Here is a 19,978-nt window from a genome sequence, read left to right on the forward strand (position 1 = left end):
AAAGTCTTTTTTTAAGTCGCTGAAAATCGGGCGTCATTTTAAAAAGCATATGATTCATCCAGTAGTATATCAATGGTAAAAACAGACATTTTATTTATCAAATTCCATTTTTTTTTTTATGTAAGAAGACAAACAAATAGAAGTATGTAAGTAGGTAAAACAAAAATAATTCAACACATTACTTATTGAAATAGAATTTCAAAAAACACAGACTGTCAATCGCTGCGTCTGACAATCGCGTACGCTTTTGAGACACAAAAATCCCTGATGTTGAAATTTGCGCTCATTTTGAGTCGACGTTGGCTTAATTGTGTTAAATGCCCCGATCAGTCTTTGAATGTTTTGTGTTTTCTGTCCACCTTTTTCATATAGAGAAACGTTTTTTTTCAATTAATATTTGATAATAAAGAAATTCCGAATCCCGAGAAAAGATTCTCGAGAACCGGGATTTCCCGAAATGTTAAAAATTTCAATTCTCGAGATTCGGGATAGAAAATCTCGAAAATTTCTCGAGAATTCCCGAAACCCAACCTAATCACGGTAAGTAACCACCGGGCATTGATTAGTGGATTCATTTCTTATGTTGTATAGATAGATAATCGATTAACGAAGTCCATTCTGGTTATTTTTGAGTAGGTAAGCTAGGTTCGAACATAACATTTGAGTATTTCTTATTCTGTAAGGGTATGATTTCCCTTACACAATAACTTAAATGTACTCAAAATAACACTTCAGAATTGCAATCATACCCTTACTTACAGAATTAGAAATACTCAAATATTATGTTTGAACCTAGTTTACTCAAAACAAAACTAACCAGAATGTACTTAGACCACTAAATAAATAAGTAAAACATTTAGTTCAAAACGACATAAGAAAACAAAATCAAAAAACTAGTCATATAACAAGTCACACTGCAGTGGCGAAGGGTGGAGGTAGGCTGTTATGATCCGACATAAATAGTCCACAATAAACTTTGTCAGTCATACGTATTTGTTTTAATTGAACTAACAGATGGTGCTGGTTAGTTTTTTTTTAAAATTCAATTAAACACTTCGAAAACCAACCCATAACAGATATTAGTCAAAAAATAATCGTCTATCTATAAAATATTTAAAATTAAGAAATTAAACCATACATAATTTTGGATATTTTATAGATATAATATTTTTTTAATCTAGTATGGTTTGGTTTAGGCAGGGCGTAATTAATTCGCCAAAATTAACCAACAACATGTGTAATATTATGTATTCTTAATTAAACGAAAACAAATAAGTATGAATGAAAAATTGTGCACTATTTTGTCGAATCGCCTAATATGGTTTAGTTTAGGCAAGGTTTAATTGATTTTTAAAAACTAACCAACACCATCTGTAAAGTGTAGTCTTAGTTCAATAAAAACAAATAGGTATGACTAACAAAGTATAATGTGCACTGTTTAAGGCGGATCTTAACAGCCTACCTCCACCCTTCGCCACTGCATTTATTCATATTATACTCTTGAGTTTATTTTAAAAAAGTTAATTGACGACATCCAACATGGTAAGTTTTAGAAAGAGTAATAATGGTAGATGGATAATGCCGAACATCTTCAATTTTTACTGACCAAAGTAAACACCATAAGACATATGGACTTAGTATGAATCTGCAGGAAAAAAAACTTTTTATTGTCGTCAGTAGATAGATATAACCAATGTTTAAAAAAAACAAAATATAGCAGGATATAATGCGGACGATGCTTTAGGATGCAGTCAATAAATGATTAAAATAGTGGCAACCCTGCATTCATTATGGGCTGAATAAAAGTTGACGACACGCGAAGTGACTCTGCATGCAATATGGCACGACACGGGTCACATGTTCATGACTTTTAACCATTTCAACCATTTAATTTTAATATGTACATATTGAAATGACATTGTCAATGGAAGTGACCTTTTGAATATTTGATAATATTAAAAAAAAAAAATCGGTATTTTCGGATGCCAAAATATCGGTTATTTTCATGTGCCGAAATTACGTTTTTCCTTGTCCCAAAATACCGGTCATTTTGGGTGCCAGGTTTACGGTTATTCTGGTGCCAGTATAAATTCAAATACTTATTTATATTCATTTCACATAATATGGTGAACATGTGTCATGTGTTCATGACTTCAACAGTTTAATTTTAATATGTACATAATGATATGACATTGCCAATGAAGTCACTTTCGAGTACTTATTTGATAATTTAAAAAAAACATCGGTTTTTTCGGATGCCAAAATATCGGTTATTTTCTGATGCCAGAATGTCGGTTATTTTCGTGTGCCGAAATTACGTTTTTTCATGTCCCAAAATACCGGTTATTTTGGGTGCCAAATTTACGGTTATTCTGGGTGCCAAAATCAAATATATTTATTTCACATAATAAAGTGAACATTGCAAATTACTAATTCAAAACGTTCATTCAACATTGAGTAAATCAACAAAAAAAACACTAGGTTCGTAATAGGAGTAAATAGAACTTGCTTAACGTAAAAACGCATTTTTCCACTGAATGAGCCAATGAGAATGAGCTCTTTCTTTTTTTCATACAAAAGACTATTTACGTAAGCTCACTCTCACGCAAGTGGATTATTTCGATATCCGAAGCACAGTTAATGCACTCCCAATCGGCATCACCAATAGCAAGTGAGTCCTGTACCTTAGTACAACAAATAAGTAATGCTCCAGATTTTTAAGATAAGTTAACTCAGGGGGACAGGTCAAAATTACCAAGAGCGGCAGAGTTCTCATTTACATAGCGGCTAAGTTGGAAAAAATATGTATGTAGAAGTACAACAAAATCTCTTCTAAATTGCACACGTAAGCATAGTAGAGCTATGAATAGTACCCGTACAGCGAAATAAAAAGCAGTCTTACAAAATGTTTTTGTGGTTAACATAATATTCCATTTTTTAATGTCCCAAAATATCGGTTATATTATAGTGCGATATACCTACCAGATAGATTTGTGTCAAAATAACAGTAAAAACTACAGGACATTTTTGAAAATAATTTGGAATAGGATCACCACCAATGCGGAGGGCATTCATGGTATTCTAATCCTTCTCCGATGTGAAGGCCACGGCGTCGAAACTGGAACTGAACCGAAAAAACCGATATTGTTTTGGCGACATGTTCAAACACGCACGTTAACATTATCTAACTCCCTACTTCAGTTGTCGTAAGCGCAACACGTCTTACGTATTGGGTCTTTGAAACATTTAAAAATTAATCACTCGGAGATGAAACAACAATCTTAAACTGGAAAACAGTTATTTTTTTGAGAACGAAAACCGGAACCGAACCAATATATATTTTTTTACTTAAACCGAAACAAAATAACGGTTCGAAGTCCTGGTGAAGGTACCAACTTTACAACTGAATCAAGGCAATGGCATCTGAGGTTATTCAAATATTATGTAATAAGAATCTAATATCCTTAAATCTTGTACGTTTTGTTGTTTTTATTTAATAAATTGTTATTTTTGTTTTATAAAACGCAATTTTTTTTATTTTTTTTATAGTACTTATTCCACTTTAATTAATATATTAGGACCGGTTTCGTCCACCTCAGTGGGACATTTTCAACTGAGGTGGACGAAACCGGTCCTAATATATTAATTAAAGTGGAATAAGTACTATAAAAAAAATTGTGTTTTATAAAATAAAAATTTATTAAATAAAAACAACAATACAATGCAGTTCCACCATGAATTGACAGTTAACAAAATAAAATAAATTCTTGTACATTTTTGGTATCGAATAGGGAAATAATTTAAAAACATTATCACTAAAATAAATTAAATTTAAATTATTCGCTTGACCAATAAAGCGTAATAATAAAACTTATCAACCCGAAGGTTATTCTTGCAGTAAAATTTGTTTCACAGCCAACGACTAATAAACATGAGCAATGAAATTAAAAGGAGAATCGTAAACCAGTATTGTGACAAGGGACAGAGACTTGGACGTTAGCTGCCAGTGATTTCCATAAGCTACAGGTGTTTGAGCACAGAATCATGGAAAGATCTTCACCCCAATCAGCAGAGATCAGGGCGGTCTCCGCTGCAACGTTTCGGAAAGGAGCGGTGTGATCCCGGACACGATAAGTAAGTAAGCAGAGATGACATCGCTATAATCATGAACTCTGCGAGCTCTACGATGAGTCTGACGTTGTCACATTTATAACGGCAGTGATGGGTCGGTCATCAAACACCAACATAGCGCCGTATACTTATGAAGTCCTCAAAAGAAAACGGAGTACGGGAAGATAATGACACCGTGAGTGCTGAGAGTGATAACTGATGATAACTCTAGAATCTCTATTATCGAATTTTGTTGGATCTACAGTACCTACCTACGCGTGTATTTTTTCTCCTTCTTTCTTCAATGTTTCTATTGAGAATGGCCTTCGCAACGAACCCGAAACGTCAAAGAAAGAAATAGGTACCCACTATGGAACAAAATATCTAACGGTTATGGAGAAGCAGGCAACCGATCTCGAGTGTGGACAAATATGGGATAAACTTAAACATGTATCAAAAATATGTCATACGTCGAATACTGACAACTGCACTGGGTTTATGCAATGACGCTCATTAAAGATTGGTGTATTTGAAGGTTGCAACACACACTATTAATTGCATGTCTATAATGCGTGGTTCATTTTCGTAGGACACTCACACATTCAAAACCCTGTGTCAAAATGTTGTGTATTGGAATATAGCCTATCGGAATTCTATTTATTAATCTGTTCTGTGGTACCTACACACTGTAAAAACTAAAAAACAAAATACCTCTGTATCACAAAAATGGCAATGTTTTAATTAATTTACAACATCCGTAGGCATCCGTTTACAACATTTTTGTTTGGCGGAATCCCTACTTGGCTGACGCACATTTCAAGGTCCTGGAAGATAAATTACAAAATGGTCATGCCAAGCAGTAGGTAGCGACATACCTAAGAATCACAGAGTCGACCATAAGTTGACTCAAAACGCTATATTATTTTAATCTCAAATTAATTACTTCGGTCCTGCAATTTCTATGTTGCTATCTTAAGAGCGTACTTCAGTGAAACGGCAAATAATTTTCAACAGTAGGTGCGACGAAATTTCTCACTAGTCGCCAATCACAGACCGACAGTCAACGTGTCTGCACGTCGATTTGTTTTGTCATGGCGTCGGATGAAAATATTCTTAAATCGTGTAAAGATGACTAAAAAACTATACGTATGTACTTAAAACAGAAAACATGTCAATGAATATACTATTATTATTAGTAATATAACAATAAACATAACATTAAATGGACACATGTTGGATTTTTACAACAAATTATATTTAGTTCGGCACGCGTCATTTGAACAATCCGCGCATCACCTAGCCACGATCTTTTTAGACCATGCCTCAACTGAAGTATAGCCTATATGCAAAGAAAATCTTCACACTCATAAATTACCATATACAAACATTTATAGGATATTAGCACCGCAGGCAGGCAAAATTGTAATCTTCACGTAACCTAACATCAACTGTTGTATTATTCAGAGCGTTGGAGCGGAGCTCGGAGCAGGAGCACGGAGCAGTGGGGTTTTACCCGGAGCACCAAACATTTGTAGTGCTCCACTACTCTGGATGTTTTTTTTTATTATGAAACTTTCGCCCTAAAATCTAATAAAAATATTATACACTGCCGAATAATAAATAACCTCACTTTTTTTGACAGAAGAGGCAGATAATGAAAGACGATTTGGATGCCAGCAATTTTGTTAAATAGAATTATGAATGAAAATGACATACTTATAATAAAATTTCAAAACTACTTATATTTTTATTTTTTAACATTTGTATATGTTACGCCGAATGAGCGGAATTGACTATTACCTGAAATTGGCAAAACTTTGCCTAAATCATGAAAAATGCAAGCCTGTTGCCTAATTCATGAATTAGACAAAATATCTGCCGAGTGCGTGAATTCGGCAGTAATTTTTCTGCCTAGTTCATGCATTGGACAAATTAGATAGTAGCGCTACGGTGGTGTTTTTTGCAACTAAACTAAATGTGTCAAAAGCTCATGCATTGGTCAAAATTTACGTATATCGTCGCCGTAGATGTCAAGGGAGTCAAGCCACACATTTGGCGAAAATGAGTTAAGTACACAAAAGCATTTTAAAACCATCAAAGATGCCGTGGTCAATGGATTTGAGCCACAAAAAGCCCTATGTATGAGTATTTTGTAAATTGCCAATAGACCTAGCACACATACATTAAAGTAGTCAATGACGACAAGCCGCATAAGTCTTTTGACTTCCGAATAATTTCACATGATTATGTGACTTAACGCTGTTGACCACTGGGACTTCCCGCTCAATCTGTGGCCCGGTACGCACGCCTCGGCTCACATTCGACAAAGATTTATAGTGTTGTCTTGCTCTAACTCAGCATAAGAAACAGAGAAAACTGAGTTTAGCGAGTCGGGTTATTCACGCCAGCACCTGTATCGTGTCATATTATTCATACTAACATTGCGGTTGGTTTATTTGGTGATCTTTTTTCTTTGGGTTTGCGACTGTAAGCATTTTTATTCAGTGTATTTAGTGTGATTGTTGTATTCAGTTGTGATTCAGTGAGAAAAGGTGCTAAATAATGAACTATTCACGTGGGAGACTAATGGTTGCAGCCGTTTTAAATTCTACTAATCAACATACCCGTAAAGGTAAGTGTCGATGAAATATTGAGCTAAAAACACTTACTAGTTAAAAATGTTGATTCAGGCTGCTTTGACAGCAATGAGTAATGTGTGCGCAAGCTGTATTAGTTTTATTTCTTTTACAGACTCTCACGGGAATGCCGTACAAGCTGGATGTGCAGACCTCGAGCTGAATATGCAAGCTCCGGACAAGATTGCTGGTCCAGCCATATATACAGAGCTCCAAAATGTCTCTCCAAGCACACACGTGGTAGGTCAATATTTTAATTTGTTGGTTATCAATAATTGTTGGTTTGATTAAAACCTGTGACCATCAGAGAGTCATTTGCTAATAACAAATTATTAATATTTACCTTGGTAGTTTCAAAGAAATAAACTACTTTGTTTTGTTTTACAGATTGGAACGTCAACCTGGCACCAACACTACTAGATTCAAATGAGTCATGCCAGCAGGAACCTGCATATTATCAACACAACATTAATGTTTCAGGAACTTATACTTCTGAAATAACCGAGAGCAACCATAGTAACAATCCTGTATCATCCATCCCCACTTCTACAGATCAGACTACAGATGATTTAAGTAGGAAACGCAAGCGAAACCCAAAAATGTGGAAGCGGAATTCACAAAAGATATTGAGAATGGCAGGCAGCGAATATCAAAGCAGATCCGGAAAAAAAATTCGAGCAAGGGCGATAAGAGAAGTTAACTGTAAGTGCCATTATAAATGCACATCCAAAATAGGAAAATCACAGCGGGAGCAAATGTTGGCCGACTATCTGAGTCTGGATTCCGAAAGAGCAAGATGGGCCTTCATTGGTAACAGTATAAATCGTATCCCAGTGAAACGAAGGTACCATGGAGACTGCACCAAACGAGAGTATACCTTGCAATACTCTGTGATGTGTAATGAATTGAGAGCCCAAGTGTGCAAACAGTTCTTTTTGGCGACATATGACATCTCGAGCAAAAAAGTTGAAAATGCAATGAAAAAGTTGACTCCTTCAGGTGTCACTGATATAGATCGGAGAGGTCACAAAGAACCGCCCAACAAAAAACCAGAGGAAGTGAGGAACATAATCAGGGACCACATCAAATCGTTGCCCGTAGTTGCTTCCCATTACTGCCGGAGCAGCAGTAAGAGAAAATACTTGCCTTCTGGTTTGAGCGAGACTCGTATCTACATGGACTATGTAGAGTATTGCAAGGAGCATAATGTTGAACCAGAAAAGCACGGCTTCTACAAATCGATCTTTGTCACAGAATTTAACTACGGCTTTCACACTCCTAAAAAGGATCAGTGTGACTTTTGTACTCAGTACAAGAACAAGTCAGACGAAGAGAAGGCAAAAGACGAGGAGGAATACAAACTGCACTTGACTCGAAAAGAGGAAGCGAGAGAACACAAAAAAATCGACAAGGCCCAAGCTATGTGTGATCCAACAATTAGTTGCTTTACCATGGATCTGGAAAAAATATTGTTGACTCCAAGTTTGCAAGTAGGACAGTTGTATTATACCAAAAAGCTGAAAACCTACAATTTCACAGTGTATGACCTGGCTACTAGACAAGCGACGAACTACATGTGGCATGAAGGTGCAGGTACAAAGGGTGCTTCGGAGGTCGCCACGTGCCTGTGGAAGCTCTTGGTTTCAGTAGGCCCCAAAAAAGAAGTAACTCTGTATTCGGATACAGCTTCAGGTCAAAATCGCAACTCAGTTGTATCTACAATGTTATTACGTGCCGTGGAACAGCTGCCCATCAACACAATAAACCAAAAATTTATGGAATCAGGGCACTCCGAAATGGAGTGCGATTCTGTGCACTCCACAATAGAGGCCCGAGGAAGGAAAGTGGACGTATTCACACCAGAAGGATGGTATATGGTCGCCCGTACCGCGAAAACTAGTAACCCCTACCATAAGGTTGTGGAAATGGAATATTCCGACTTCTTCGATTACAAGAAATATTGCAGTCAAGTGATGACCAATAAAACTCTGTCGGAAAATGGAGACAAAATGAAGTGGCTAAAGGTAAAGTGGTTCCAATATCGCAAAGGTGAACCCACGACTATCTTTTATAAATACCAATTGAGCCAGAATAACTTTGAGTCACTACAAATCCAGCGAAGACGGCATCGAAACGTACCTACCCTAGAAGTACCAAGGCTGTACAGTTCCAAACCTAGAATTGACCAAGGTAAACTAAAAGATCTGTCAAAACTATGCCAAAAAGGTAGCATTCCGTCAACCTATCACGACTTCTATAAAAATTTGGAGCCTGAAGATCGTCCAACTCAGAAAAACAGCAGCTCAGAGAGCGATGGAGATGATTAAAATGTGTGTCTAGTTTTATTGTAACTTAATTGTAATTATATATTTTTTTCTTTTATTTTGTTAACTGTCAATTCATGGTGTAACTGCATTGTATTGTTGTTTTAATTTAATAAAACGCATTTTTTTTGTAGTACTTATTCCACTTTTAATCAATAAATTAGGACCGGTTTCGTCCGCCTCATAGGGACATTTTCAACTGAAATGAACAAGTTGAAAATGTCCCTCTGAGGCGGATGAAACCGGTCCTAATTTATTGATTAAAAATGGAATAAGTACTACAAAAAAAGCGTTTGATTAAATTAAAACAACAATGTAATTATATTTTTGAAAAGCTAACTTTTTGTTTAGAGACGACTATGTTCACATACTGAATGAAATCAGGTAGATTCTAGGTTAAGGTGGGCACCATAAAAGGTCAATAATAGACTTTTCTTTAGAGTATATCCACAAAATGTTAGTGCTTTGTCCACAAATTCTCAGTGTTCAACAGGCATAAGAGGCCTAACTCTTTTGACTACCGCACAAGTATGCCAACTGTACATGTCAATATTCAGTGGTCAAGAGATATAACACACATAACTTTTAAAATACAATTTTTTTTAGTTATTCATTCAAAATAATAAAAAGATAATATCACAAAGTATCTACGTTCAAAGTTTCACAATTCTATCTTTAAAAATAAAAAAGTTAAAACAAAAACTGTTCCTTTTTTTGTCACACAAAATCTTTGCGCGCCGATTTCTCAGCATTATGATTTTGTGGACTGGCTCCCTTGACATCTACGGCGACGATATTATCTATGGTCAAAATAGATGGTCGCGCTCCGGTGGTGTTTTTTGCAACTAATCAAACTAACCAAATGTGTCAAATGTCATTGATCATAATATAAAACTATACCAATCAATAACTACAATGATGTTCATATCCATTTACTATGCGCAAAAAAAATCTAGAATTATAATATGATAACGGAAGAATTTTATTGAAAGGTATTTTCGCGATTTGATTCGTGCTTGGGTATCAATCGTGCAATGGTCGATTGTATGTTTGTGATAGTTTGTTGACACTCGTTAGCTAACCTCAAAATGGACATTCAGTTGAATAATTCAGAATTACAGAACCTAACCTGACCTAATAATATTATATTATGTCCAATTATAACTAATAAAACCATCCGTATTAAACTTACTTTTTCTACTGTCATGTTGACAGTTTAAGAATTCCATACCCTGGCGAATTCACGTACTCGGCAGAAAATTTACCTAATTCATGAATACAGCAACAGGCTTGACCATTACATGAATTAGCCAAAATTTTGCCCATTTCATGTAATAGTCAATTTCGCACATTCGGCGTAACATATACATAATATAATAGATTTTGGTGTCAACTCATGAATCACAAATGTTTATGTAATAATCTATGTTGCAAAAATAATTGTTATTAAAAAATTAATCAGTTAAAATTGAACGATGACAGAAAGCATGTGACAATGAGTACATGACATTCCTTAATAGTGATAAGAGAGCTTGCCATACGTGCGTTGATTCATACGTATATCGATAGATTTACTGCGTGGAATGCTACGAGCATAGAAAGAGAATTACACCAGGACCTTTCTCCTTAGGCAGATACCAGTAGCGAAGGGTGGAGATAGGCTGTTAAGATCCGCCATAAATAGTGCACACTAAACTTTATGACTCATATATATTTATTTTCATTAAAATAAGACTACAATAATTCACATAGATGGTGTTGGTTGGTTTTTAAAATTCAATTAAACCTTGCGATCATCCATCTATAAAATATCTAAAATTATGCAATTAAATCATACATAACTTAATATTTTATAGATAGAATAATATTTGGTACTGTTCGGTTATCAGGAATATAGCGGAAAACACATTTTGAAAATACCCGATATACTGGATTATTTGTTAGTTTGGGTTAGTTTAGGTTAGGTTAGGTTAGGTTGGGTTGGGTTAGGTTAGGTTAGGTTTGGTTAGGTTAACCTAACAAATAATCCAGTTTATCGGCTATTTTCAAAATGTGTTTTCCGCTGTATTCCTGATAACCTATATATATTTATAATATATTTTATTTAAAATATAATTTATAATATTTTTATCTATTACAGTTTGGTTAGGCAGGGTTTAATGAATTTAAAAAAAATAACCAACATGTGTAATATGTATTTCTAACTCAACGAAAACAAATAAGTATGACTGAAATGTGCACAATTTTGTTGGATCGCCCAAAGTATACCAAAACTATTATGGTTTGGTTTAGGCAAGGTCTAATTTATTTTTAAAAACTAACCAATGCCATCTGTAAATAGTAGTCTTAGTTCAATAAAAACAAATACGTATGGGTTGTGGAAAAACGTTCACAATGAAACTTTAGATGGAGACGTACAACCACAGAACAGATAATAAATAGAATACCGATTGGCTATATTCAATACGCCGCACGTTGAAGCAGGGTTTTTGAATGTGTGAGTGTCCTATGAAAATGAAGCACGCATTATGCACGTGCAATAGTGTGTGTAATACACCAACATTAAATGACCGTAAATGCATAAATGTTTTCAGTATTAGATGTACAATGTATTCTTGACAAGTGTGTAAGTTTAACCCGGATTCTTCCTTACTCGAGATGGTTACCAGTGATCGCCTTACCCGTTGGGTATTTCAGTTCCCATTATTTCTGAGTTCCCTGCGTACAACAGATTCAGTCAACACCATAATTCTGCTTACAATTCGTATGTCGCTTGTGCATTCAGTGGTAAAGCGGCTACTGCTATCAATGGAACAACTGCACATTCGGCTTTTCGAATCTCGTTATCCAGAACGGATCACGGGTTGTCTATCGAATCTTTGAATTCATTTCGCAGTGGTTTCAAAAACATTGATATCGTTTTCATAGATGAGGTTAGCATGATTGGAGCCGAGCTCTTGTAAATTCTCAATTCGCGGCTTCAATAAATTCGTATGGAATTTGATAAGGTTGATAACGAATCCGGCTCTCTCGACTACTCGTGGTGGGTCATGCATCGGATTGATCTTCGCTCGCCGCATCGAAAAAAATTCATTCTAAAAATTACATAACTTATTTCAACTATCATAAACCCATATTGTCCATTACTTGTTCATAAATATTAATTTTCAGAAAAGTTAAATTGTTTGAATCCTTTGGATTCGGTTACTTTCACAAATAAATTTTCTTTCGAATTTGGAAAACCAGCATTCAGAGATTCAGTAGGCAAAAAATCAGATAATCGGCAGCCAACACGCTAAAGCATGTTCCATGTTTCATAATTTTAGCCATCGGGGTTTAAGTAACCATCATCTGAGGGGCCCAGGGGAGCGGAGCCTCCCTGCGAGGCGCAAAGTGTCGAATTTTTTGTTAGATTTTGACCAGCGGGTCTATTCTATACAAAAGGCGACTATCGACCGCTAACGTGCTAACGTGTTAGTACTTGTTACATACATTTTATATTGAAATATTATAATTGTGATTGTATTGTAATCAGTTAATCAGTCGAAACTGTCTCTCTCTCGCTCTCTCTCTATCGCTCATGCTCTAAATTTTAGCACAGGCAGGGGGCATGCCGTTAAAATATAGCATTCATTGCAACAATTATTACCAGCTAATTGTAATTGTTACAATACGTGTTAATAATTTGATACAAACATACCCTAGTTAGCGGTTTTAGCGGACGAAAGCAGCCTTTTGTATAGAATAGACCCGCATATTGGTTTTTGAAAAAAGACATCTCACATCACATAATAGTCTGGAGGCAGTTTGAGAATGAAAGAAGGAGACTCACTCAGAGGTTGCGCATTGACACTTTTCTCGAGGGTATCATGCTGTCTGGCGAGCTGCTCCACCACTTCCTGCAGACGCTGCTTCTGCTCCCGTTCGTGCTGGAGAAGCCTGCCCCACCGCACACCTTGCGTCCTTGCCACTTGCAGGTACTCCTGACATGCCTGTCAAAAACATAACACTCATTAATGGCGGCGGTGCTCTAGTAGCTTTAAAATGAAGAATATAACAATATATAACAAACTTCGATTCTTAGAAAGCTTTTACGCTGTCGAGATCCTGGTGAATGTATTTATTTTTATGAACGCTCTTTGCCATTAGGCTGTACTTGAACTGATTTGGTGCTCAAACAATTGACCCATTTTCAACACTGCTTCGAATAAAATAACTATAAAGAACATTTTAATACCGTAACATTCGAAAAGACCCAGGAAGTCCGCAAAACAAAGCCCAACATTTGTAGTATCTTTTCACAAATGGTAAGCATATGGCCACTAATCGTTAGTTTACTGTCAAACATAATGCCAAGATCCTTTACAGATAATATTCACTACGATCTGTGGCATGCATCAAATATTGGTACAACATATACAGTAAACGACAAAAGATTGCATTTAACATGTCTTCAAGTTGTTTACGCCTGTCCCAATTTAATAATTATCTATATCAAGTAGGAGTTGAAAATAATCAACCAAGTTGACAACTTCCAAGAAGAGTTCCAAGTCATCAGTGAATAACATTTTGGATATGTGTTGCAGTCTGAGAATGGAGATAGCAATCCTCAGCAGAAATAATGATACCAGAAAAAATGACTGAAATAAATACTCACATTCATCATGACATTGCATGCGATTCTGAAGAGCGTAGCCCTCTCGGAGACCTGCTCATCGAGGTGGCCGAGATCGGCCAAGGCACGCTGCAACCCGCTGCCGTGCTTGCTAATTAGCTCCGCACACGTGTTGAGGTTCTCCAACCGCGCTGCCAACTCTCGTGCCACCGCTGCGCCCGCGTCTTCACCAGGAGACGGCGCCGCATCGTCTTCTTCTTCACTCTCTGCCGCACGGCTGCCACAAACCAACCATATTTTATAAGACAAAATCTACAGTGAAAGTGACTGATGTTTAAGGAATATATGTCATGATCGACTTAAAAAGTTATAGCTGTTATAGTTCAATACTCAATTATAAAAAATATAATGCACCGGTTTTGTTCGAACCACCAACCTTTCGGTTAACAGCCCAATGTACTACACATTGTACCACTGAACCCACGGCGAGTGCGTTAACTTTACGGAACTAACATGTACACACAACGACTTCACAAGTTCCTTTGATTTCTTGCCATTTTTATCTTACTCAAGATTTTGGCTAACGATACCAGTACAATGTCTATGCATCTGGTCATAAGTATGTGGCATATATTAATGCTCACTAAACAACTAAACTAAACTCGCTAAACAGGTAATATTAGCAATAATTATGATGAATAGTAAAACGGTGATACTCACATAGCTTTGGCTTTGGCGAGTTCCAGCGCGGTGACCCAGCTCTGGCGCTCCACCTCATTGGACGCCCTGATATGGAAGGTCTGCGTGCCTCCATTGGAGATGACGAACGTGCACGAGTCCACTGTGTGGATGAGCGCCCCGCCCAGCGTGATAGTGCCCCTGCACGTGTGTGTCATCTCTGCCTGGTTTCTGCAACACGCAACAAACCGTCAACACAAAATTTCCCAACCTCGCCTATTCTACAGAGCTACGAGTTCAAAAATTACAGCAAGAATTTAAAAGTGACATTTAACTAAGATTGGTTAAATATGGCATATATTAGGGATTGCAATCTCAGTATGAGCAATTTTCAATTGAATTTTTTTTTTCAAAATCTTTTGTCATCGAGTAATAAGTAGAAATAATCTATTTCAAAATTAGAACATCTAATGTGACAACAAATATGTTAACAAACATATCGAAATACTTTTCATGGTTTCAATTTAGAATTACGATTTGACGGTCAAAAGTAAAACATTTACCATTACGGTTTCTTCTCAATGTTGCCAATTAATTACCCCAGTGTTGTATGATCTTATAAATAAATAATACAGCCCATTTGCTAGTTCCGATGATAGTGCTAATTATTGCTTATTTCGAATGCAATGAGGTAACCCGCTTGCAGTAAATGAAGATTTTCGATTGCATATTTCGTTCATATTAATTCAGCAGAGTTTCAGTACACGGGTACAGAGGACACTTCATGCCATTAAAGATAAATGACGGCAGAGCAAGTAAAGATTCTTTTTATTTTCTAAAACTCTTTCTTTAAGCACTTAAATGCATGTTTGCTACATCAGTCCGGTGCAGCATCGCTTCGTTACTTAGCATACTGACACGTTTATAGCGTCATGGAAGGCGGCCGTGCACAAACCGCTGCTGCATATACATGGCGGGTGGAGATGGGGAAATTCAAATCATTGATATTATTACCAATATTTTCAATATCATTTTCTACAAAAAATATACTATTTTGTTTTGAAGTATAAGCAATAACTAGCAATACGATCGAAACTTTGTGCCGTTTTGTGCCGCAACCTGACTATAAAGGCCTTAGTATTAAGAATAAATTATAGTTTAAAAATGATTAAAAATGTTTTTAGATTTTTCTATAGGGTCGATCACCCATCACAACGGCCAGACGCTACCACAAATCGCAAGAAGTAGCACCCTAGGTGAACATTTCTGGGACAGTTCGGATTCAGAGATATTTCGCAGGTGAAGAAGGTACAGCTGCACAGTTCAGTTGCACTTCCATCCCTCCGCAAAATAACTCCATATCTGAATTGTCCCAGAAATAATCACCTAGACTTACCACTTCCTGCGATATGTGGTAGCCTCTAGCTGTCGTAATGTCCTAAGATTACATATCGCTACCAGAAAGCAACAGTGAGATAGTGAAAAAGTCAATTTTGAGATAAGTATGGCAATCGATCGCTGAAAGTTATATCTACATAATGAATCAATGAGTTTTTTTTTTTTTAAACTGTAATACCACATTAAAAAAAAAATAGCAATGTTACATTTTGTCACCTCAATACTACAACTAGATAACTTGATTTTCACTGTTTTTGAGATAGCTCTTGAAAAATGATTCTACATTTCCTTCTCTACAAAATAATAAAACTAGGTAAGTCAAAAGTTAATGGGAACTGTATTAATTTTGTGTTTGAAAGTATTAGATAACTTTAAAACCATAAATGCATTTAATAAATAAAATAATATACAGTCGAATATGGTTATTACGAGGAAGATGGGACCAATTGAATTTGCTCGTTATAAGCATTACTCGTTATACAACATTTTTCGTGTCACGTTCTATTTAAGCATAGAACATAAAAAATCTGAAAACCATCATAAAAATTCCCGAAACAAGCATGGCATTCATAAACTACAAAAGAAGTTGTTTATTGTATGAGCCTACACCTAGTACCTACAGACTTCACAAAGCATGGATTTTTTACATGCAATTTCAACCATATGTGTGGATACTTTTTCAATGTTGTCAGCGAAACACCAATTAGGTAGGTACTTAGACACTTAACTAGTGTCATAAACGTAATCCGACCCTGGCGGCATCCTGTCCGAATTGCTTAGGGTCGAAATGTTTTTAAACGATCGACACATTAATAGTATTTTAGCTCGGTATATCCGATAAGTTGCTCGTTATAACAGTGAATATGGAGTGATATGGAGAAAATCATAAACCAAAATGTCAACGAATGTTTCCTCATTACATCCGAGATCGTAATAACCGAGTTCGACTGTATATCTACAAAATATTTTCATACAATTGAACATTATTTAATCGTTCCCAATTATACAAGCACAATTATTTTCCTTTTTTATTTTCAATAATAATTATAGCCTAGATTTATGTTAATCAAGTATAGTTTAAATTTCATTTTACGAACAATGACCAAATCAGAGTTATCTAGTTGTAGTATTGAGGTGACGAATTATTTAAAAATGCCATGTAATTTCAATGCAACAGTGAGATAACTGAAATAACCCACTGTTAATAATGTTATACAAAAAAATCTTAACATTACCATCCATTATAAACCGCAGAATAAACAAATTAAATTTATATTTAACGATTTGATTTGTATGAAACAAACGTTAACGTTCAATTATCTCGAAACTAGTATTTTTTGATTAACTATTTTATTTTTATTCAACGAATAATTCACAAGATTTAAGAATGTAACATTCACATACATAATTTTGAAAACACTTCTGAGATAATATATTATAACCAATAGAAAAAATCTGCATCTCTCGGGTATCGCGCCCACGCACTTAGACCACTATGCTAAAGGCTACATACTTAATTGCTATAAATTTTAACTAATGGCTTTTAATACTCTCCGAAGCGTTTTCTAAATTGAGCTACTGGAGTGATCAGTAACGTCGGTTAGTAATTAAAATAATACCTACATTGATTTAAAATACAAGAAACCGATCGCCAATAGTAGCTCAATTTAGAAAACGCTTAAAAGAGTATTAAAAGCTATTAGTTAAAATTTGTCGCAATTAAGTATGAAGGCTTTAGCATAGTGGTCTAAGCACGTGGACGCGAGACCCGAGAGATGCAGGTTCAATTCCTGCATTACTTTTTTCAAAAAGATTTTTTCTATTGGTTGTATTGGTTTCTATAATATATTTTCTCAGGAGTGTGTTTTCAAAATTATGTATATTCAATAATTAGAATGTTACATTCTTAAATCTTGTGAATTATTCGTTAATTAAGAAATACTAGTTTCGAGATAATTTAACGTTAACGTTTGTTTCATACAAATCAAATCATTAAATTCCTGGGGGGAATCTTACTTTATTCAAAAAGATTTTTTCTATTGGTTATAAAATAATATATTTTCTCAGAAGTGTTTTCAAAATGATGCATGTTTAATATTTTTTACTTATGCCAATGTTGCTTTCAGGTAGCGATATCTAAACAAATCTATAGGACAACATAATTCAACAAACAAAAAGCTAGGCGTAAAAAGGTGATATCTCAATATGTTACCTTATTGTACTATTTAAATGTTATGAAAACGTGTTATGTCTAGTTAATATAAAAATTACATAGAAATGAGGTGATGACGTCAAAGAAGCGAATTACAACTAAAGCCTTCAAGTTAAATAATAGCTTGATTGCGGGCCAATTGACAGTGCTATGTGTGGAAATGTTTTTAGTATTGTGAATATTATAGACAAGTATATACCAGTAGCGAAGGGTGGAGGTAGGCCACAAATAGTGCAGATTAAACTTTGTCAGTCATACGTATTTGTTTTTATTGGACTAAGACAACAATTTACAGATGGTGTTGGTTAGTTTTTAAAAATCAATTAAACCCTGCCTAAACCAAATCATAACAGTTATGGTATACTTTGGGCGATACAACAAAATTGTGCAAACTTCTTCATTCAAACTTATTTGTTTTCGTTGGATTAAGAATGAATATTACACATATTGCTGGTTCTTTTTTTTTAATTCATTAAGCCCTGCCTAAACCACACTATAATAGATAACAAATATCATTCTATCTATAAAATATCCTAAGATATGTATGGTTTAATGGTATAATTTTAGATATTTTATAGATAGACGATTGCAAAAAATACGATGACACGCCTTACCACTATATGGAAGGATCGGGGAATTTCGATTGACACAAAAATGATGCTTGTGCAAACATTAGTGTTCTCGATATTTCTATACGGAGTCGAGTCGTGGGCCCTGAAGGCAAGAGAACGGAAGGCAATTGATGCCTTTGAGATGTGGTGTTGGCGCCGAATGCTTCGCATTTCTTGGACGGAGCACAGGACGAACCAGTCAATCATCCAGAGACTGAAGATAAAGGAACGGCTCTCGACGATATATCTGAGAAGAATTCTGCAGTTTTTTGGACATATTGTCAGGCGCGGACCGGACAACCTGGAGAGACTGGTAGTTTTGGGTAGCCTCCAGGGAAGGCGAAGCAGAGGAAGAGCGACCAAGTGAAAGAGCTGACTGGGGGCACCATCCATTCTGCCCTGAGAGATGCGGAAGATCGAGAAGGATGGAAAGTCTTAGTCGCTCAAAGGATGGTGAAATTTAAATGTAGTCACGATCCTCAGCCATGAGTGCACGACCAAGAAGAGAGATAGATAGACGAGTATTTTTTGACTATTATTTATTATGGCTTGATTTCGCAGGGCTTAAGGGGGGACATGCTCGTCGAAGGTCAAAATTGAGTTTTTATTGTATTTTCAAACCATGATCCTGGACACTCCTTAAACGTTGTAGATAATCTATTTATATAATTTTAAAGCCTTATTATTCTTTATAGTTATTTTAAACATTTGATGACTGCATAAAGTATTTTTGTTAGATAAAATAGTATTCTTTTAAACCTCTCGCTCTAATGTTTTAGAATATAGTAGTAGACAAAAGAAATGGCGTATTTCAAAAAAACACTACCTTATTCTAAGGTCAATAATTATTATAAAGCAATCATTATTCGTAGGATGTTTATCACACTTGAATGGTCAAAAACATAGCTTATAATAAGTATCTTTAGAATCATCTTCAAATGTGTTAATCTTGCCGATTTTTTGAATAATAAAATGCCTAATTCTTGTCAAATTTGGGATCACAGAGATTATCAATATAATTTTTTATCGTGAATATTTTACAAAAATTATCTCGTAATAAATTATACTAATGGTTTCATAAATGCGTTTAAAAATTATTAAACGTAAAAAATCTTAACACCACTGCACAGTTATGTACCGAAATATGACTATATTCTAAAACATTAGAGCGAGAGGTTTAAAAGAATACTATTTTATGTAACAAAAATACTTTATGCAGTCATCAAATGTTTAAAATAACTATAAAGGATAATAAGGCTTCAAAATTATATAAATAGATTATCTACAACGTTTAAGGAGTGTCCAGGATCATGGTTTGAAAATACAATAAAAACTCAATTTTGACCTTCGACGAGCATGTCCCCCCTTAATTGAATTTTAAAAACTAACCAACA

General features: G+C 35.4%; 1 protein-coding gene across 1 annotated transcript in view; it reads right to left on the bottom strand.

Annotated features, from left to right (window-relative positions):
- Osbp (oxysterol binding protein) overlaps positions 1–19,978 on the bottom strand; it is a 128,711-nt gene that overhangs the window by 82,838 nt on the left and 25,895 nt on the right. Inside the window, exons 2-4 of the mRNA XM_085950220.1 lie at positions 14,406–14,594; positions 13,728–13,962; positions 12,903–13,062 (exon numbers count right to left, since the gene is read on the bottom strand). Of these exons, the coding sequence (XP_085806346.1) occupies positions 12,903–13,062; positions 13,728–13,962; positions 14,406–14,594 (584 nt within the window). The remainder of the gene's footprint in view (positions 1–12,902; positions 13,063–13,727; positions 13,963–14,405; positions 14,595–19,978) is intronic.

The sequence above is a fragment of the Rhyacophila brunnea genome, unplaced genomic scaffold (assembly GCF_057557595.1).
Source record: "Rhyacophila brunnea isolate RB1 unplaced genomic scaffold, BYU_Rbru_1.0 scaffold_23, whole genome shotgun sequence".
NCBI classification, from domain to species: Eukaryota; Metazoa; Arthropoda; class Insecta; order Trichoptera; family Rhyacophilidae; genus Rhyacophila; species Rhyacophila brunnea.